This window comes from Orycteropus afer, unplaced genomic scaffold (assembly GCF_000298275.1).
Source record: "Orycteropus afer afer isolate SDZICR_OR568_19922 unplaced genomic scaffold, OryAfe1.0 scaffold00083, whole genome shotgun sequence".
In the NCBI taxonomy this organism is placed as follows: domain Eukaryota; kingdom Metazoa; phylum Chordata; class Mammalia; order Tubulidentata; family Orycteropodidae; genus Orycteropus; species Orycteropus afer.
Window position 1 is genome coordinate 1,872,797 of NW_006921670.1, and position 20,080 is coordinate 1,892,876.

The 20,080-nt window shown below is 48.9% G+C and overlaps 2 protein-coding genes across 2 annotated transcripts in view; one reads left to right on the forward strand and one right to left on the reverse strand.

The window, feature by feature from the left end:
* Positions 1-11,031, reverse strand: part of SOX10 (SRY-box transcription factor 10) — a 109,739-nt gene extending 98,708 nt beyond the window's left edge. The window contains exons 1-2 of the mRNA XM_007941753.1: positions 10,996-11,031; positions 10,583-10,744 (exon numbers count right to left, since the gene is read on the reverse strand). Coding sequence (XP_007939944.1) covers positions 10,583-10,744; positions 10,996-11,031 — 198 coding nt within the window. The remainder of the gene's footprint in view (positions 1-10,582; positions 10,745-10,995) is intronic.
* A 168-nt stretch (positions 11,032-11,199) lies between these two features.
* PICK1 (protein interacting with PRKCA 1) overlaps positions 11,200-20,080 on the forward strand; it is a 21,776-nt gene continuing 12,895 nt past the window's right edge. The window contains exons 1-2 of the mRNA XM_007941660.1: positions 11,200-11,240; positions 12,252-12,363. Coding sequence (XP_007939851.1) covers positions 11,200-11,240; positions 12,252-12,363 — 153 coding nt within the window. The remainder of the gene's footprint in view (positions 11,241-12,251; positions 12,364-20,080) is intronic.

The window sequence follows — 20,080 nt, forward strand, 5'->3', positions numbered from 1 at the left end:
AACTGGTGTATGTTTTTGAAAAAATATAAATTGAAAAATACACATGGAAACTGGTGTATGTTTTTGAAAAAATATAAATTTGCTTCAATGTGGGTTTTGCTTCTTTCTACTCCCTGCACCTTGTTTGTTTTGTTCATCACATTCATAAACACTGGCAATTTTATAAAAATTCTCCATTTACAATATTAGCAAAAATTAAATCTAGTGAAATATGGACAGAGAAAAGTGTAAAACATGATTGAGGTACAGACACCCTGGAAAATAGTTTGGCGATTTAAAAAAAAAAAAAAAAAAAAAACCTAAAACTAAACATTATGTGGCACAGCAATCACTCTCCTAGATGTTTATTCCCCAGAAATAAAAACATAAATCCACACAAACATGTACACGACTGTTTGCAGCAGCTTTATTGGTAATAGCCCCAAATTGTAAATGACTGAAAATGCTCTTGAGTGGGTGAATGATTAAACAAACTTGCATGTCCATACCTGGAATACTTCTCACCAATAATTAAAAAAAAAAACAACCCAAAACGCACAAACCCACTGTCATCAAGTCAATTCTGCCTCGTAGCAACCCCCATTGGGTTTCCAAGGCAGTGCATCTGTACAGAAGTAGATTGGCCTATCGCCTTCTGTGGAGTGGCTGGTGGGTTTGAACCACCAACCTTTTGGTTAGCAATAAATGCCTTAGGCACTGAACCACCAGAGCTCAGCAATAAAAAGGAATGGACAATTGATACTTGTGACAGTTTGGATGGGTCTCAAGGGAATAAGGCTGAATGAAACAAACCTATCTTGAAAGACCACTTACTGTGTGATTCCATTTAAATATATTCTTAAATTTACATAATTATAGAGATGGAGAACAGATTCTTGGTGGGTAGGGATTAGGGAGCAGAGAGGGAGAAGGTGTGACTGTAACAGGTAGGGTGAGGGATCTTTGTGATGATGCAACGGTTCTGCATCTTGATGTGATGGTACATGAACCTACACATGGGAGAAAATCACACAGAACTATGTACACACATAAAGGAACGTGTGGAAAGCTGGTGAAACCTAAAATAAAGCCTATGGAGTGTACCATTGTCAATTTCCTGGTTCTGCTAAAGAGCTTTAGTTATATAAGCTGTTACCATTGGGGAAAACTGACTGATGGGTACATGGCACTTTTCTGTACTATTTTTGCAATTTCCTGGGAATCTATAATTATTTCAAAATAAAAAAAACTAAATAAAAACATTGTCGAAAGACATTAAAGAAGACACCCCAAAATTTACTTGACCTATTTATAATAATGAGGACTGTGGCGGGCTGGGGGGATTGCATGGGGTTGCGGCTCAAACAGTAGCCATGAGTGATCATTGTGAAGTTTGGTGTTGGGTAAAATGAACTTCATTATCCTCTTCTAAGGAGCTCTGGTAGCATAGTGGCTAAGACACTTGCCTGCTAACCAGACGGCTGGCGGTTCAAACCCACCAGCCACTCCTCGGAAGGAAGGTTGGGCAATCCTACTTCCGTAGTGATACTGCCTCGGAAACCCAAGGAGGGGTCGCTATGAGTCGGGGCCGACTCGACGGCTCATAACAACAACAACAACAACAATTAGTTTTCTAATTTGAAATTTTTCTTAATACAAAGTCAAAGACCTAAATATATGGGCAAAGACAACCATTAACTTGCACAGAGATAGTCAGTATCATAAAGCTATCACAAAGCCAAAACTCACTGCCATTGAGTTGGTCCCGACTCACAGCGACCCCTCCTTGGGTTTCCTTCTCGATCCAGTGTGATCCTGATCAGAATCCCTGTGGGTTTTTGGTGGCGCTTGGTCAAGCTGATTCTACAATAAGTAACAGGGAGCAAAGTACTAAGACTAGCTGAGACACATGTAAAGAACAAAGCAGAATTTACTTTATCACACATCAAGGCATTTTTATAAAGCTGTGGGCACTAGGTCGGTGTGGTGCTTACTGGTGCAGAGATGGACACCGAGTCAATGGGACAGAGCAGACCCATGAACAAACGGATATATCAATATATAAGGGGCATCACAGATCACAGGGGAAAGAGGGACAGGACACAGTCGCTTCTGTCTTCACATGTCATCCTCACAGCCCTCCTGTGGGCTGGCCTTGCTCTCAGCATCCCAAGACTCCATTTCATGCTTGAGGTCACCAAGGCTCAGATCCCCAAAGTCTTCTGGTTCAGGTCACTGGCTCTTTCCTAAGTGGTCTCTCCCAGTGCCCCCAGCCCTCTAGCCCCTTGTCTGAACCATGGGTCCTGTCCGGGTCCTACTGCCTCAGAGTCTCTGGAAGGGGTGTGAGTGATAACTTCCCAGTTGAGTTTGAGAATCCCTGACAGAGAGAGGAGGAGGAGAAGGAGGAGAGGAGTGAAGGGAGGGGAGAGAGAGTGAGAGAACAGAGGAGTGGGGAGGAGAGGAGAGGAGAGCCCGGGCTCCACGCTGTGCTGCCAGGGACGGGAACAATCAGGCACTGTCCCTCTCCTGCCGGGGCTGGAGTCCACCACCCTGAGCTCCTAAGGCTTTCATCCCTGACCTAACCCTGGGGGCAGAGCGCTGGAGGTGGGAGGAGGAGGGAAGGTCAGGGGTCAGCCCATTACTTGCTAAGCAGAGCCGGGAACAGAGCTGCCGTTGGAGGACTCAGCTGCACAGAAGCCCATACCTCTGGCCAGAGGTGGTGACTGGAGGAGGCCCGGGGAAGAGAGGAGGAGGGAACTGCTGGGTGCATCAAGGGCAGTGTGATCACCGCTCCAGTCAGGCCCCACTCGGCCTCCCAAAGGAGGCAGATGCCCTAAGAATGCTCACCCCTTCCCCAGCCTCCCTCCACTCACTGCCAGGCTGATGGGAGACTCTTGGCCCTACAGACCATGGCCTTCCACCTTGACCGACGGGCCTCTCTGGTTCCCTCAGTCTGCCCCGTGCAGACCCATGAGCTCCAACCCACACGCAGATCTGACCATTCTGCCTCTCCCCTACTCTAGAGCCTCCTGCGTGCCCAGTGCCAGGCAGTGACGAGCTCCAGGTCCTTACTCTGGCATTCGAGGCCCCCACTCCCGCTGGCCACTGCCTACTCTCTGGCCACCTGCTTTGAGGGGCACAGTTACTCATTCACTCAACAAACCTAAATGGAGTGTTAGTACATACTGGGCCTGGGCTGGGTGGTGGGGACAGGGGTGTGACCCAAACAGGCTAGGTTCCTGCTCTCAGGGAACTTGCAGCCTGGTGGGGAGACACGGACAAGAAACAAGCCATCGTTCGGTCACAAACTGTGCTATGGGCCAGGAGGAAATAGGTGTCATGAAGACTCCAGCCAAGGGCTCAGGGAGGGCTTCTCGGGGAGGCGACACTGGAGTAGAGACTTGGATGACGGGAGAGAGAGAGCACAGCTGGTGTTCCAGGCACAGGGAACTGCAAATGCAGAGGCCCTGAGGTGGGAACGTTCTGGAACATTCTAGGATCTGTTAGAGGCCCTGACACAGAATGTGAATGGGCTGAAGGAATAACCAGGCCCATATCTTGGGGGCCTTCTGGTCATGCATTGTAAGGACCTGGGTTTATTCTGTGTGTGATGGGATGACGGCAGGAGGCTTTGAGCAAGGAAGTGTCCCGACTTGACTTCCATTTTAAAGCAAATGCTCAGGTTTTTAGGATCCTTGTTCTACATGGAGACCAAGGCCCAGAGCAGTCAAGTGCTGTTCTGACGGGTCTGGCTGCCTCCTGAGCCAATGCTGTGTCCATGCCCCCACCAGGTCCTCAGGAGCCTACAGTCATGAGCTCTCCCGCTGGGCTCTCACCCAGTGCTCTCAGGTTGGTGGAGTTAGCCTGCTGGTGCAAAAGACGAGGCTGGGTCACTTGTCCACACAGCACAGAAGCCACAGGGGTCACAGAGCCAGTCGTGGGCCAGAAACAGGCTCAAACCCTGGCCCTACCATGAATTAGCCAGGAGACGTCATGAACCTTTCAGAGCCTCCTTCTTCATCTGGGAAGTAGGGGTAATGTTACTGGTGACTTGGCCCTTACTGATGGTGCCTAAGGCATCTGACTACTAACCAGAAGTTTGGTGGTTCAAAGCCACCAGCTGTTCTGCAAGGAAGAAAGATGGGGCAACCTACTTCTGTAACAGCACATAACAACAACAATAACAACAGCAACTTCCATAAAGATTTACCTTCTTGGAAACCCAATGGGGGTCGCTATGAGTCAAAATCGACTCGATGGCAGTGAGGTTTTTTTTTTTTTTTTTTTGACCTCTTCTCACATCCCCTCCACCTCCTCGCTGCATTCCACCCACCCGGGCCTTTCCTTGATGGTGTGAAGGTGTCAGCTCATACCTGCTGAAGGAACACTCTGCTCCAGGTCTTTGTAAGCTGGTATCCTCACAGGGCTCTCTGGGCACCTCCTCAGAGAGATCTCTCCCACCAGCACACCTAAAGGCTCCCCACTCCTATCACCTCCTCACCCCTCTTTACATACCCATGAACTCTGGGCCTAGCTGAAATTCACCAATTTGTTTCCCAGTTTATCGCCTACCTCTTCCCACTTACCTGAGCTCAGTGAGGGACAACCTTGCCCATCTTGGTCCCTGCTGTGTCCTCATGGTGCAGACACAGTAGGGGCTCAATACATATTTATTGATGAATAATAAGGGAATGAACAGTACCCACCTCTAAGGGAAATTGATGGGTCTGTATGAAGTAATGAATGGACACTTCTTAGCACAGTCCCTGGCACATAATAAATGCTCAATAAGTTTCAGCTGCTATTATTGTCACTGTTACTCTTTTTAAAATTGTTTGTTGTTGTTAAGAATGTGCTGTTGTTGTTATGTGCCATCAAGTTGTCTCTGACTCACAGCGACCTCATGTACAACAGAACAAAACACTGCCCGGTCCTGTGCCAGCCTTATGATCTCTACTATACCGGACACATCGTTGCAACCACTGTGTCAGTCCATCTTGTTGAGGGCCTTCTCCTTTTTCGTTGACCTTCCACTTTACCAAGCATGATATCTGTGGTAGTTCAGTTTGTGTGTCAACTTGGCTGGGCCTGGTTGAGTGGCTGGGCAGCGGGATGTAGTATTCCCCATGATGAGACTGGTAATCAACTCCATGGTGGAATCTACTGTGAGCAGCTGTGTAGCTGCCTTAGGGATGTGGTCTGCTTCCTGCATATAAGGAGAAGCCTTAGGGAATGGTCTCTAGCTTATGACATGCATGTAGCTGTGTCATTGTTCATCAGCCTGCCATGCTCTGCCGACCTGGGGACTTATAATGGACTTAATTAATGGCCTGCCATGTGGTTTGGTAACATCGGGACTGTGTCTTTTTACTTGTTAACCTTGGGCTTGGCAGCCTCAGCAGCCAGCAGCTGTCTGAGTGAAGAAAAGCCTCCAGCTTCAGTGGGCCGGGAGCTGGAGGCAGAGCTGAGGGGCTTTCACCCAGCCCCTAGAGCCTGGCACTTTGAACTTGGACTTAAAGCCTCCAAACTGTAAGAGAATAAATTCCTGTTTGTTAAGACCATCCCATTTGTGGTATATTCTTGTCAGAGTGGCACTAGGTAACCAGAACAATATCCTTCTCCAGGGAATGGTCCCTTCTGACAACATGACCAAAGTAGGTGAGATGAAGTCTGGCCATTCTTGCTTCCAAGGAGCACTCTGGCTGCATTTCCTCCAGGACAGATTTGTTAGTTTTTTTTAGCAGTCCACCATACTTTCAGCATTCTTCACCAACACCACAACTCAAAAGCATCAACTCCTCTTCAGTCTTCCTTATTCATTGTCAAGCTCTCATAAGCATATGTTGTTATGTGCCATGGAGTCAGACCCGACTCATAGCGACCCCTCTGTGGGTTTCTGAGTCAGTATCATTACAGAAGCAGATTGCCCAACCTTCCTTCTGAGGAATGGCTGGTGGGTTTGAACTGCCAGCCTTCTGATTAGCAGTCGAGTGCCTTAGGCACTACGCTACACAAGCATATGAGGAGATTGAAAATATCATGGCTTGGGTTAGGCCATCTTAGTCTTCAAGGAGACATCTTTGCTCTTCAGCATTTGAAAGAGGTCTTTTGCAGCAGATTTGCCCAAATGCAATACATCTTTTGATGTCTTGACTGCTGCTTCCATTGACGTTGATTGTAGAACCAAGCAATATGAAGGCTTTGACAACTTCAATCTTTCTCCATTTATTGTGATGCTAGTTATTGGTCCAGTTGTGAGGATCTTTGTTCTCTTTATAGTGAGGTCTAACCCATACTGTACCCTGTAGTCTTCCATATTCATCAGTAAGTGCTCCAAGTCATCCTCACTTTCAGCAAGCAAAGTTGTGTAATCTGCATATTGCAGGTTGTTAACGAATCTTCCTCTAGTCCTGATGCCACGTTCTTCATAAAGTCCAGCTTCTCAGATTATTTGCTCAGCATACAGATTGAATAAGTATGGTGAAAGGATACAACCCTAACACATTCCCTTCCTGATTTTAAACCATGCAGTGTCCCCTTGTTCTGTTCGAATGACAGCCTCCTGGTTGAGAATATACATGGCAAAAATATACACCAATTCAATAGTCTCTACATGTACGATTCAGCAACACTAAGTACATTGTTCAAGTTGTACAACCATTCTTACCCTCCTTGTCTGAATTGTTCCTCCCCCATTCGCATAAACTCACCGCCCCCCAGGGTTCCTATCTAATCCTTCAAGTTTATGTTGCCAATTTGAGCCCACCTAGGCAGATCTTAAAATACCATGGCTTGGGATCCCACCTAGGCAGATCTTAAAGGAACACAGTGTTCAAGGCAGGCATTCTTCTTCTTTGTCTTTTGGCCTCTCCTTCCCAAATTAACACGTGTGTCTACCCTCCAGTCAGTGGTTTACCCTCCCTCCCCTCCCACCCCAAGCAACCATCAAAGAATATTCCTTTTTGTGTGAAACCCTTGACTTTTTACAACATTGTTCTCATACAGTATTTGTCCTTTGTGAGTGACTAATTCACTCAGCGTAATGTCCTCTAGGTATGAGATGTTTCACTGATTCATCATCATTCTTTAACGTTGTGTAGTTGAGATGTTGATGGGCAATTAGGTTGCTTCCATCTTTTTGCTGTTGTGAATAGTGATGCATTGAACCTGAGTGTGCACATGAGTGTACAAACACCTGTTTGTGTCACGGCTTATTTCTCTAGGAATGCACCTAGTAGCGGGATTGCTGGATCATATGGTATTCCTATTTTCAGCTTTTTAAGGAGGTGTCTTCTCACAGTGGTTGCACCATTTCAGTGCATTCCCATTGGCAGTGTATGAGGGTTCCAGTCTCTCCACACCCTCATCAGCATTTTTCATTTTCTGTTTTTTTGAACTTTGCTGTTAGTGCTGGGGTGAGATGATATCTCACTGTTGTTTTGATTGTCATCTCTCCAATGGCTAATGAGCAGGAGCCTTTCTTCATGGGTTTGTTGGCTGCCTGAATGTCTTCTTTGGTGAGGTCTGTACATGTCCTCTGACCCTTTTTCAATTGGACTATTTATCTTTTTGTTGTTAAGGTGTTGAAGTTTTCTATAAATTTTAAGAGGTTAGCCCCTTATTTGAAGGCAAACATTCTTTACTAGTTAAGCTAAACTGTTGGTTTTAAGAAGACTTCAGGGAATATTTTCAGTTTAAAGCTTAAAGTTTATCTCAGGACAATAGTTTCAGGGGTTCATCCAGCCTCCATGGCTCCAGAAAGTCTGGATTTCATGAGAATTTGAAATCCTATTCTACATATGCTCACCTTTGATCAGGATTCTTCTGTAGAATCTCATTACTGTCTCTTGACTTTAACGCCATACTCAAAACCTCTCTGCTGATGATGAATTTAACCAAATTCCATCATCCCACCCCTGGTTTCTTGATCTTTATAGGGGCCTTTGATGCCAGATAGTGATTCAAATAGTGAACATTTCAGGCCGTGCTGGGGTAGCAGCAGCAGCTGAGCTCAGGCAGGTCAATCACAGCATGGTCTGCACAAGACCAGCCTCACTCACCACCCACAGCCTGCAAGGACTCATGGTCTCCCCTGGGAGGAGACATGATAAGGACGGGAGTGAAAAGGGAGGGACTTGTTGCTGTTCTGGGGTCCTAGGAGCTATTTCTCCCAATAGACAGTAGGTGGCAGCACTTGCCAGGGAATACGGGGCTGGGAAAGCGATTTCATGATTGAATGAGACTGGGAGCTGAACTCTCTGAGAGGACCCAGGCCCAGAGGGGGCTAGGACTCGTCCAGGGCGGTACAGCTTTCAGTGGCAGGGCTGGGCTTCCTGCGAGGTCACTGCCTGCCTTGGACAGTCTCTGGAGCAGCTGCACAGGAGAAGGAAAATCAAACTTGGGGATTGAAGTTTTGAAGAGACCAGCCACAGTCCTCTGGGATGCATTCACCCCAATTTTGAAGCCCCCAGAATCCTACCCATCCTGAGGGAGGTGCCCTAACAGCCTCTCTGAGGCCCCTCCTGGTCCCTCCGCTCTCCAGTGACTCTGGCGGAGGTGGTGGTTCACTCTGTGCTCCCACCAGTCACTCATAACTGTCTTCAACTATGCCTGGCAGCTCTTGGGACTGGGATCCCTGAGGACAGGGACTGTGCCTTTTCCCCCCTCCCCCACCTGCCTTTGCTCCAGCTGTGCCCTCTGCCTGTGTCTCTCTTTCCCTCTCCTTGGCCCGTGTGCCCCAGCTGACATGTCACTTCCTCCAGGAAGCCTTCCCTGGCTTTTGGCCTGGGCAGCAGCCCCGCCTCTGGGCCCACACAGCCCCCTGGGCTCCCTCCTGGACAGTGAGGCACCTGGGGCAGGGATCGCTGGTGGACCTGAACAGGCCCACCCCAAGTCTGCTCAGACACTACCTTCTGAGCCCCTGATAACCTGCAAGAGGCATTACGTCACCTTTAGAGCTTTGTGAAAATGGAGCTACCAAGAGCCCATCTGCAGAGACTCTGCCCCAACAGGTCTGAGATGGAGCCCAGGAACCTGCATTCGAGACACTTCCCAGATGTGTCTGAGGCAGGGGCCTGAGCCCCCTGAGCCCCTTTAATTGTGTAAAATAACACTATGAGGAATGACAGTAACAATCTCGGACATCCATGTCCCGTGAATCCCGCACAAAACACCCTCACCCCCCACTTCTCCCTTTTGTCTTTGTCTTCATAAATGCATCCTGGGAAGGATCCTTATCCTCACCAACAATCACCTGAGGCTCAGGGGCAGAAGGTGCCCTGCCCAAGATTTCCCAGCTACAAAGCAGCAGAGCTCAGGCTTGAGCCTTGGGCTGTCCCGGGGTGGGAGAGCCACAGTCCATGTAAAAGTATCTGGCCTGGAAGATGCTTTTTTTTTTTTTTTTAATCAGCGTCTATCCATTTATAATATAGCTTCTACACAAAGACATAATTGTATATACAATTTTAAACATTATGAAGATGCTGCTTTTTTGAAAACAGAAATTCTGGTCTAAACACAGGGCTCAGTGGTCCAGGCCTGTGGAGGAAGCCAAGGGTTCCAGTCCTAGCCCAGCCACGAACCATCTGTGCAAGAGGGGAAGCTGCTTGTCCGAGCCTCAGTTTCCTTACCTGAAAACTGTGACTGACAATACTCTTCTCCCCTCCCAAGGATGTGGTGAACTTTAAACTTAAAACCGGTGAAAGGGATCTGAACTGGGAAGTGCACATCTGCTGAGAGAGGGGGGCAGGGCTTCGGGCAGGCCTGGGATACAGGCATAATGATCCTTCCTCCACAGCCCCTGGGGGCAGCCAGGGAAGCAAGTTGGGCAGGTCTACACCCCCCACCCTACCCTGCTGCCTGGATGAGATGGATGACAGGGCCCCAGCTCTGGGACAGCCAACCTGCTCCAGGGAACCCACTCTACACAACAGCCATGGCAGCACAGGTTGGCAGGGACGGGGCATTCAGACTCCTCGGATGGGAAGTGCTGATGGTGTTTCCTGAGCCCCAGGTACCTGGGGGGCTGTGACCCTCATTGAGACCCCAGGGGGCTGCTCCTGATCTCGAAGGAAGGAGGTTGGGCAAGAAATCAGTGAGCAAATACCATAGTCCTGGAGGGGATGATGGGAGCATCTACCCCCATGTCCTTAGTATACCGGGAAACGGAGGCAAGTAAGGGGAATGGAAGGGAACTTGTCAGATCTGTCCTTAGTAGCAGGTCCACTGAGTGCCAGTCTAGTGTGTCGTTGTTAAGGGCACTGGACTGGGCAACAGGAGTTTCAGGCTCAAGATCTGGATCTTATATCAATGTTGGGTTGCACTAGACAAAATCACTTCCCCTCTGTGGAACTGAGTTTCCTGCTGGAAAAGGAAGTTGAGCTGAGATCAAAGCTCCCTTCCAGCTCTGTACAGGACTAACGGAGTCCCCAGGTTGGTCTAGGCCCGTATGCAGAAAGTGTAAACAGGAAGGTCTCGGGGCTGTAGTTCATTGAACTTCGCCAGAGGTCTTCGACCCCGGGATGCTTTCGTTGCCGTGGCAACTGTCGGGCCAACGCGGTCCCCTGCGTTCCGCAGAGGAAGCTGGGAGGAATCCTGCCCTTACCAAGATGGCGGCGGTGACAGGGCAAGGGGTGGGACTAAGCGCAGCCAGCCGGTCCAGCCCTTTCTTCTGTTTCCGCTTCTTCTTAACCAACAGCAGTTCCTTCCCATACTTGTTCTGTTTTCTGGTTCTGGGAGCCGCAGCAGCCAGAGCGAGAAGGGCTGCCTGCGGGGATTAGGGGGAGTACACCGGGCAGAGGGAAGGCGGGACTTCCCTGTCTCGCCGGAAGTGACGTGACAGTCGCGGACGCCAACAGGTGGAACGGCAGGTGGGTTCAGGTGCCAGCCTGGCCCGGACCCGGCTGTGGGACCGACGCTTCCGGTGAGCAACCTAGGCAGCCTGCAAGGCCCCGAAGACCCGTGGGGCGGACTTTGGGATTTGAGCCCGTCACCCTGGCCTGGAGATCCCCCTTGTACCTTGTAAGAATCACCGCCAGCCCCCGGCAGGACCATGGTCCCGAGAGAAGGGAGAGGGCCCGGCTCTCCCGGCATCTGAGGGGCTGGGACTCGCACACTGGTACTTCGGTTCCCTTAACCCTACCCTCCTTTCCCTCCTGGCTTCAGTTCCCCATTCCGCTGCCGAGCTGGGCAGGTAGCCAGCCCATCCCACCTTTCGGAACCATGTTTGCAGACTTGGATTATGACATCGAGGAGGATAAACTGTGAGTATTTTGTTCCTCCAAGTCCCAGGCGTGCAGGAGCCCCAGGACCTCCAGATCCCTGGACTTCTCGGTTCCCCAAACCCTTGCTTCTCAGCGGAGGTGGGGTGGGGTGGGGTGTCAGGGCTCGTGCTGGGACAGAACCCTTCCAGGTCAGGAACTCACCATCTGTAGGGGAGTGTGGACACATTAACAGACAATTACAACTCAGGGCTGGAAGGGCTGCAGTAGAGAGTGGTCTGGTACAAGGACAGTGGAGCGGCCGGAGCAGTGCTTCTGCCAGGATGTTCAGGGAAGGCTTCACAGAGGAGGTGACAAAAGAGCTTGGGTTTTGAAAGATGAATAGGAGTGCCATAACCATACCTTCCTGGTCTAGACAATTAGTGGGACAAAATTTTAAAAATTAGGCTTGTCTGCCCATTAGAATATATGCTGCTTCGGAACAAGAATAAGTGAGTAAACGAGACTGTTTACCATAAACCATAAATACTTGCTGATTTATAGTGAAAACTGAGATGTAATAGTTAGCAGATGGGAAGTTGGTAGTTGCACAGGGGAGGTCCTTCCAGAGCAAGTGACCATAATGTTCCCTGTGCCCCTAGGAGGGTGACAAGGACAGAGCCTGCATAAAGTCTTGGCCATAGAATGAAGGAAAGGGGAGGGGAACTGCTTTTCTGGAGGGCCTGCTGTGCCCTGGGTGGGTGTTAAGTATCCTCCATGCCCTTCTCACAGTAACTGATCATAAGGCAGCCTCTTTCTCATTTTATGGACGAGCAAACTGAGGTGCAGGGAGGGTGACTTACCCGTGTCCCAGAGCTGATACGTGACAGAGCTATGATTTGATCTCACATATGCATGACTCCAAAAGCTGTGCACTTTCCTGAACAAAGTGCTGCCTTTCTGGTCAAGTGAGGAGGAGCGAAGGTTCTGTAGCTGTTGGGGCCTCTCGGGGGTCGTGAGGGGCCTCCTGGCCTGCGCCCTCCGGGAGTTTCAGCCTTGTGCTTCTCTTTCTAGTGGAATCCCTACTGTGCCTGGGAAGGTGACCCTCCAGAAGGATGCTCAGAACCTCATCGGCATCAGCATCGGAGGGGGGGCCCAGTACTGTCCCTGCCTCTATATCGTCCAGGTATCAGGCTCTTTGGAGGTGGGGACGAGGCTCTAGAAGGGGTGATAGAGGTTGGGACAAGGCTCTAGAAGGGGTGAGTACCTCCTTACTCTGGCACGATGAAGACACCTTCGTTCTGAACTCTGCATGGCTGGCTCCTCAGTCCTGAGGTATCAGACCTGAGTAATCGAGTCAATGAAAAGTTCTCCTCAGTGGGTCCACCCTTGTTTTTCTCTGTCATTTCAATCCGTGGTTTTCTTTGCTGTAGTCATCACTGTCTTTCATCATGGGTTTGTTTGCCACTTGTTGGAGCCCTAGCTATTCTACCAGACTGTGCACTGTGAGGGCAGGGCCCCTGTTTGTTCACACTTACCAGCCTCTCATACCGTGCCTGGCATACAGTGGACATGCAATAGACATGTCTTCAGTGAGTTGGTGGAACCTTCAGCTTTGAGTACTAGCCCAAGTGAAGTGTTGGGGATAGAATGGCCTGAGTTCAAATGTAAGCTCCCCTGCTTACTAGCAAGTTACTTAACCTCTCTGGGCCTGGTTTCCTCACCTGGGAGATGGGCATGTGAAATTCGTAGTGTGTGTATCTTGGGTGGTTTTGAAGATTAAATACAATGGCGGCACACATGCCTGACCCTCATGAGGCAACCACTAGACAGGAGCTACTGTGACTTTGATGGTCGTTGTTCATTTTCCCAGCTGCTCTGACAGTGGTGAGGAACAGCTTTTGGTCCCTTGGAGAGGTAGCTGCTCTGATGGTGCTCTTGCCAGCTGTGACTCAGGGGCAGGCACGGGCCTGCTAGACCACATGGCTGCCCAGGGTCAGTGATCTTTCTGTACCCTTGGAAGGAAGCCTGCCACCACAAACATTAGCTGGTGGGGGCTGTACACTTAACGTGGATTCTACCCTGTGCTAACCTGCTCAGCTAGGCAGCCATTGGTAGCAGATGGGACAGCTGTGGTCTCTGTGTGGATCTTGAAGAGGGGTTAAGGACTCATTTGTAGGCCTTGAAGACAGAGTCCCAGAATTGGGTCTTCCCTCTGCTTAGGGTTCTGACTTCATGAACAGTTTGACCTCCTGTGACCCAGGAAGTGTTAGGAAGACCTTCCCCAGGCCCGGCCTCCTTGCCACGAGCTTCCTCAGCCTGTCCCACCCCCTCTCCTCCCCGTCTTTCAGTATGAACTGTGATTATAAAGGAATAAACTTGATTTTTAAATATTAGATTTTTTTTTTGTCATAGTACTATTTGAGTTGCTTGAACAAGTCAAGATATTGAAAGGTTTGCATGAAACGTTAGCCATCCTCTGCTTCCCCCTGCCCCCCTCCCCCGCCTTGGGTCCCCAGTCCCTGCAGCGATACCGCTTTCCCACTGTTTGGCTGTTTCTTCCAGTGTGGCCTCTGTTTTTCTCAGGTGCTTCTTACAAACATTATCTATTATGTTTTCTTAGCCTAGTAGGTGAGAATCCAACTCGCTTCTAAAACCACTCTGCTGTTTCTCATCCCATCTTCCCAACATAGTCATATTGTAATTTTTTGGTTAAATTTCTGTTAATGCAACAGATACTTTGTTCAGGAAATGTTTTCTGAGTGCCTTTGTGGGATAGAGAAGTGAAGAAAACAAAAACCCTCACCTTCCGGAATTCCCTCCCATTCTGGTAGAATGTTGACTGCTTTCTGCTTAGTGACCTTCTGTGAATGTGCTTTTTTCTTTAATTCAACTTGTTCTCTTTAAAAAAAAAAAAAAAAAAATCTTGTGTTTATGTGTGTGTTTGTTTGCATTCTCCATGTACTTTCAAAAATTTTCCACAGTCAGGCATTTCCCACCATCTGTCAATCTGTTTCTCGCTCTGGTCTTTCCTCCTTGGGCCCTACCCCTTCCTACACAACTGTCCTTTCTGAGAATTCCCTTCATCTCTCTCCTCTGTTGGATTCCCCCATGTCTGGGAGCTCCCTTTCTTGGTTTACTTCCTCTTTTTGGCGGAGCACATCCTCCTGTAGCTTTCTGAGAAAGACCTTGCATCTGTGTAAATGTCGTTACTCTTTTTGTTGTTGTTATTCCCATATTCCTTTTGATTAACACTTTAGCTGGTCAGATTCTAGAATGAAAGTTAGGTTTGCAAGTCATTTTCCCTTAAATTTTCATGGTGCAGTGTTAGAGGGAGCACCGTCTAGAAGACCACCCTCACTTCTAACACCAATTGCATATTTGGGGTCCCCAGGACCACCCTTAGATTTGATAATTTGCTAGAAGAACTCATGGAAGCTTTTGTATTCATGGTTATGGTTTATTATAGGGAACAGATACAGATTAAAATCAGCCAAGGGAAGAGACTCAGGGGACAGAGTCTAGGAGGGTTCCAGACGTGGCATGTCCAGTTATCCTCTCCCTGTGGAGTCATGGGCAGTGTCAAGTCCACTCAGCAACTGTGTGTGACCATGGCCATGGAGTGTTGCCAACCAGAGACGCTCACCCAAGCCTTCGTGGCCAGAGTTTCATTGGGTCTCCGTGGCTGACTTCCTGTACAGCTGAGTTTTAGCTCCCAGGTCCTCTGGAGGCAGATTTGCTACCTTTGGTCTCCAACATGTCTGCAGGTGGAACTGATGCCATGTGTGACATTTAATTTCCAGCCCTTCCAGAGTAGAGTGGATCCATGTAGCCCTTTTCATAAATCACACTGTTAGACCATCTAGTGGCCAAGGCCTCCAAGTAAACAAAACAGAGAAAAGCCAAACTCATTGCCATTGAGTGGATTCTGACTTATAGCGACCTTACAGGACTAAGTAGAACTGCCCCATAGGGTTTCCAAGGCTGTAATCTGTAAGAGACCAAACTGCCACCTCTGTTGCCCACAGAGCAGCTGGTGGGTTTGAACTGCCAACCTTTTGATTAGTGGCTGAGTGCTTCACCACTACCCCACCAGGCTCTTTTCCAGGTAAACAAAGACACTCTTATCAGGCAGCATATTGTAAGGACCTAGAGATCATCTCCCAGTCGCCGAGGGCAATGGCCAGCCTCTCTTTGGGCAAAGTGAAATTCTTTACTCCACAGGTGGAAGTGATCCAGGAAGATCATTAACAACCTGTGATAGGCACATGACACAACCTTGCATGCTGAAAATGATCAAGACCTGAAGCACAAAGCCTTCAGTATGTGTTACTCTTCAAGATAAAGAAAACAAAAACCCTTTCAACAGGACCAGTGAGCAACATCATGATAAATAGAAAAAGATTGAAGTTGCCAAGGATTTCGTTTTACTTGGATCCACAATTAATGCCCGTGGTAGCAGTCAGGAAATCAGCAACATGCTGCACTGAGAGAATCTGCAAAAGATCTCTTTAAAGGGTTAAAGAGGAAAGGTGTCACTGTGAAGGCTGTTATCGTTAGGTGCCGTTGAGTCAGTGCCGACTCACAGCGACCCTGTGTACAACAGAACTAGACACTGCCCAGTCCTGTGCCAGCCTCACATTCCCTGCTATACCTGAGCCCATCGTTGCAGCCACCGTGTCAATCCGTCTCATTGAGGGCCTTCCTCTTTTGCATTGACCCTCCACTTTACCAAGCATGACATCCTCGCCACCACTTGTCTGTCAGTTTGTCACACTGTGGTAGCTTGCGTGTTGTGAGGCTGGAGGCTATGCCACCAGTATTCCAAATGCCAGCAGGGTCACCCGTGGTGGACAGGTCTCAGTGACTAGGAAGAAGGAAGGGGCCATCCACTTCTCAAAGAACTGGCTGATGAAAACCTTATGAATAGCAGTGAAACACTGTCTGGTATATGACTGGAAAACTTTGAGATTAAGGTGTGCCTTGTTGGGCAATCTACTTTCGTAGAGATACCGCCTCCAAAACCCAAGGAAGGGTTGCTATGAGTTGGATCCGACTCCGCGACAGTGAGTTTAGGTGTTTTTTTTTTTTGTTTAATCCAAGCTGTAATATTTCCAGTAGCCTCATATGCATGTGGAAACAGGACAGTGAATAAGGAAGACCAAAGAATTGATGGCCTTTGAGTTGTGTTGGTGAAGAATACTGAAAGTACCATGGACTGCCAGAAGAATGAACAAGTCTGTCCTGGAGAAAGTGTAGCTGGAATGCTCCTTAGAAGCAAAAATAGCCAGGCATCGTCTCTCGTACTTTGGTCATGTTGTCACTAGGGACCATTCCTTGGAGAAGGATATCGTGTTTGGTAAAGTTGGGAGGAGCTCTGGTAGCGTAATGCCTAAGGCACTTGACTGCTAACCAGAAGGCTGGCGGTTCACGCCCACCAGCCACTCCTCTGAAGGAAGGTTGAACAATCTACTTCCATAGTGATACCGCCTCGGAAACCCAAGGAAGGGTCGCTATGAGTCGGGTCCGACTCAATAGCACATGACAACAAAGCTGAAGTCAGTGAAAAACGGAAAACCCTCAATGAGGTGGATCGACACAGTGGCTACAGTGATGGGCTGGGCAGTGATTGTGAGGATGGTGTAGGACTGGGCAGTGTCTCATTCTGTTGTGCTCGGGGTTGCCATGAGTCAGAAGCAACTCGATGGGACCCAACAACAGCACAGATGGTGTGCTTGATTATCCCTTAGCCATCACCATTCTTGTTGCAAAGTGTGATGCCATATTTTAAGAATTATTTACTTATTGAATTTTTGGAGCTAGGCAGAGGAGAGATCTTACTGGTAATTTCTGATGCTTTTTTTTTTTTTAAATTACAGAGGAAATAGGTATACTGTAGAAAATTAGAAATACAAATAAGCCGAAATTACTTATATGTAATAAAATAAAGACCTTGTATTCCCACTACCCAGAAACCACCATTGGTAGTAAATATCTGTCTAGGTTTTTCTGTGTGCATATGTGTATATGTTTGTTGTGTGAGTGTGTATACTTGTTTGTTTGTTGTGATTTGGATGAAAGCGTACAGAGCATATTAGTCTTCCGTTCAACAATTTCTACACGTTTTCTTTAGTGACATTAATTACAGTCCCTTCAATGTGACAGTGGTCAACAAAGGAGGGGAAGGCCTTTGACGAGGTGGATTGACATCGTGGCTGTGACAGTGGGCTCAAGTATAGCAAGGATCACGGAGCTGGCGTGGGACCGGGCGGTGTTTCGTTCTGCTGTGGTGTGTGGGGTCGCTATGAGCCGGAGGCGACTCGAGGGCTCCTAACAACAACAATGTGACAGCACTCTTCCCGGCTCCTCCCCGGGTTCCTCATCTCCATCCATCCACCTTTCCTGCCACTTCCTGCCTTCGGAACTTGGTTTCTGGACAGACGTCGTCCTTTTGGTCTCATGTGTTTGATTGTTCTGAGGAACACGTTCCTCGCGGGTGTTCCTGTTCACTTCAGAGGCCTGTCTGCCGTTTGGCTGGAAGATGATCTGAGGGTGCGTTCAGTTCCAGGTTTGAAGAGTGTCTAAGGGCCACAGTCTCAGAGCTTCCGCCAGTTGCGTCAGACCAGGGAGTCTGATCTTTTCATGATCTTCCTTCTGCTCTGCATTTCCTCCCGTTCTGTCCAGGACCTTCCGTGGTCCCGACCGGATGCTGTTTGTATTTGTGATACCTTACAGTGTGCTTAGGAGCTCTGGTGGCGTAGTGCCTAAGGCATTTGACTGCCCACCAGCCACTCCTTAGAAGGAAGGTTGGGCAATCTACTTCCGTAGAGATAGCGCCTCAGAAACCCAAGGAGGGGTTGCTATGAGTCGGGTCCGACTTGCCTGCAGTGGGCTTGGGTAATGTGCTTTATTCTTGATCCTTCGAGACTCTGAGGAACTTCCTTGCAATGCGGGTGTGCTGAAGTGCTGTCGTGAGGCCTCCCGGGAGGAGCCTTTATTGCTCGGGGTGCCGGGTCCTCCGACGGCAGGCACCGTGAGAGCCCCGGGGTCTGTCTTCGGTGCTTTCCTGTGTCACCTCGTTGATGACCCCCTGCCTCTCTGTGTGCAGCGCCGTTTGGCTCTTTGCTGGACTTCTGGACTGACCTCTCTCCCTCCCCACCCCCACCCCCTTTGTCCATCTCTTTCCCCCTCTCCTCTGCTTGGTGTCCGTGGCTGCTTTGGAATTTTCTGTTTTCCTTTTGTGTTTCTAAGAGCTTCCTCTTACTTCCTAATTGGTCCTTGGACATCATCCTGTCCTTACTTCTCTCCTTACCTTGACGGTGTCAGTTGTGAGGCTTGTTTCCTGTGGTCCTTTTCTCATTTGCTGTGTGTTTGGGAAGCTTTGCTCAAGCCCCTCAGCCCCTGTGTGTCTTGGTCTTAGGAGCAAGCCCTGTGGTAGGCTCTGCGGTTGTGTGTGTAGGTGGGCCTTGCTCGCTGGCGGGCTTCCCTGGGGGGGTGGTCAGGCAAGCCGCGCTGGGGAGTCTCCAGGGGTCAGTCTAGAGGCTTTCCTGCGGGCGCTCAGTGTCCTGCCGGAAGGGCAGCAAGCCAGGCTCCCTGCGCTGGAGGCTGGTGGCTTCGGGAGGCTGTGGGACTCATCCTTCAGTGTGTAAGCATCCTCGGAGCCCCAGCTCCTCCACCCAGCGCCTCCCTCCGTCCCCTCTGGCCCCGGGCCCTGGAGGTGTGAGCAGCTGGGGAGAATAAGCTTTGCCCGGACTGGGGGTGGTGGAGTGGCCAGGGGCGCCTGGGCTTGAGTCTGGCCCTCTGCTTTCTGTACCTTGCCTCCACCCCCTGTGGCAGTTTCCAGAGGCCACTTCCTGACTTTCTGGCAGTTTCCAGCAAAGCCTGGCTCTTTCTCATTGAGCCCCCTCTGCAGGCCCTGGGGGTCCACTTCCTCCTCTCTGCTGACTCTGCTGTTCCTCTGCCCCAGCTTCCGGAGTCATTGCGACATCTCTCCTTTGAGGTGGTCTCCTCTCCTGTTCGTTTTTCTGAACGTTGATTTTTTTTTTTTTTTTAAAGGTGACTTTGGACTGTAACAGAAAGAAATGTTGACCTTATTTTATTACATTTTTTCCTTATTATGCACTGTCCTTTCTGTGTGCTTTGGGTAGAAAATTTAGAAACTAAAGATAGGTGGAGGGAAGACAAGGCCAGATAACCACCGCGAATGTTTCTGGTCTCTCTCCCCGTGGTCTTTGTTTCTGGGTATAATTTTTTTTTTTTTTTAATAATTTTAAAAAATTAATTAATTGTTTCTATTTTTGCAGTGTTCCCTCCCCTCTCACCCCTGGTAACCAACAAAGAAAGTTTCCCTTCCATATATAAACCTTTCCTTGACTTTTTCTGAACTAATACAATATTTGTCCTTCTGTGATTGACTTACTCCACTCAGCACAATGTCCTCCAAGTTCATCCGCATGGTGTGGTGTTTCGCAGACTCTACATTTTTGTTTCGTGTTGCATAGTATTCCATTGTGTGTATGTTTCCATTGTGTATTCCATTGTGTGTGTGTTTGCTTATCCAGTCGTCTGTTGATGGGCACCTAAGTATAAGGTCACAGTAAGGAGAATAGGACGCACAAAAGTGGAGTCAAAGAGAAGTTTTTATTCTGCGCTCCCGGGAGAGGTTTACGGGTCCCTGAGAAGGGCCCGGGCGAGGTTCACAGGTCCCTGAGAGGGGCCAGAGAAGTCGCGCAGCCCGGGTGAAAGAAAAGGGTTTTTTTTTTTTTTTAAATTAGGATTTGGGTGAAGATTTACAGAGTAAATTCACTTTTCATACAGCAGTTCACATACACTTTGTCTCATGTCATTGACCAAAATTTACAATGCAGCAGCTCCCCTCCCACTTCCTCCCCATAGTTACCTCC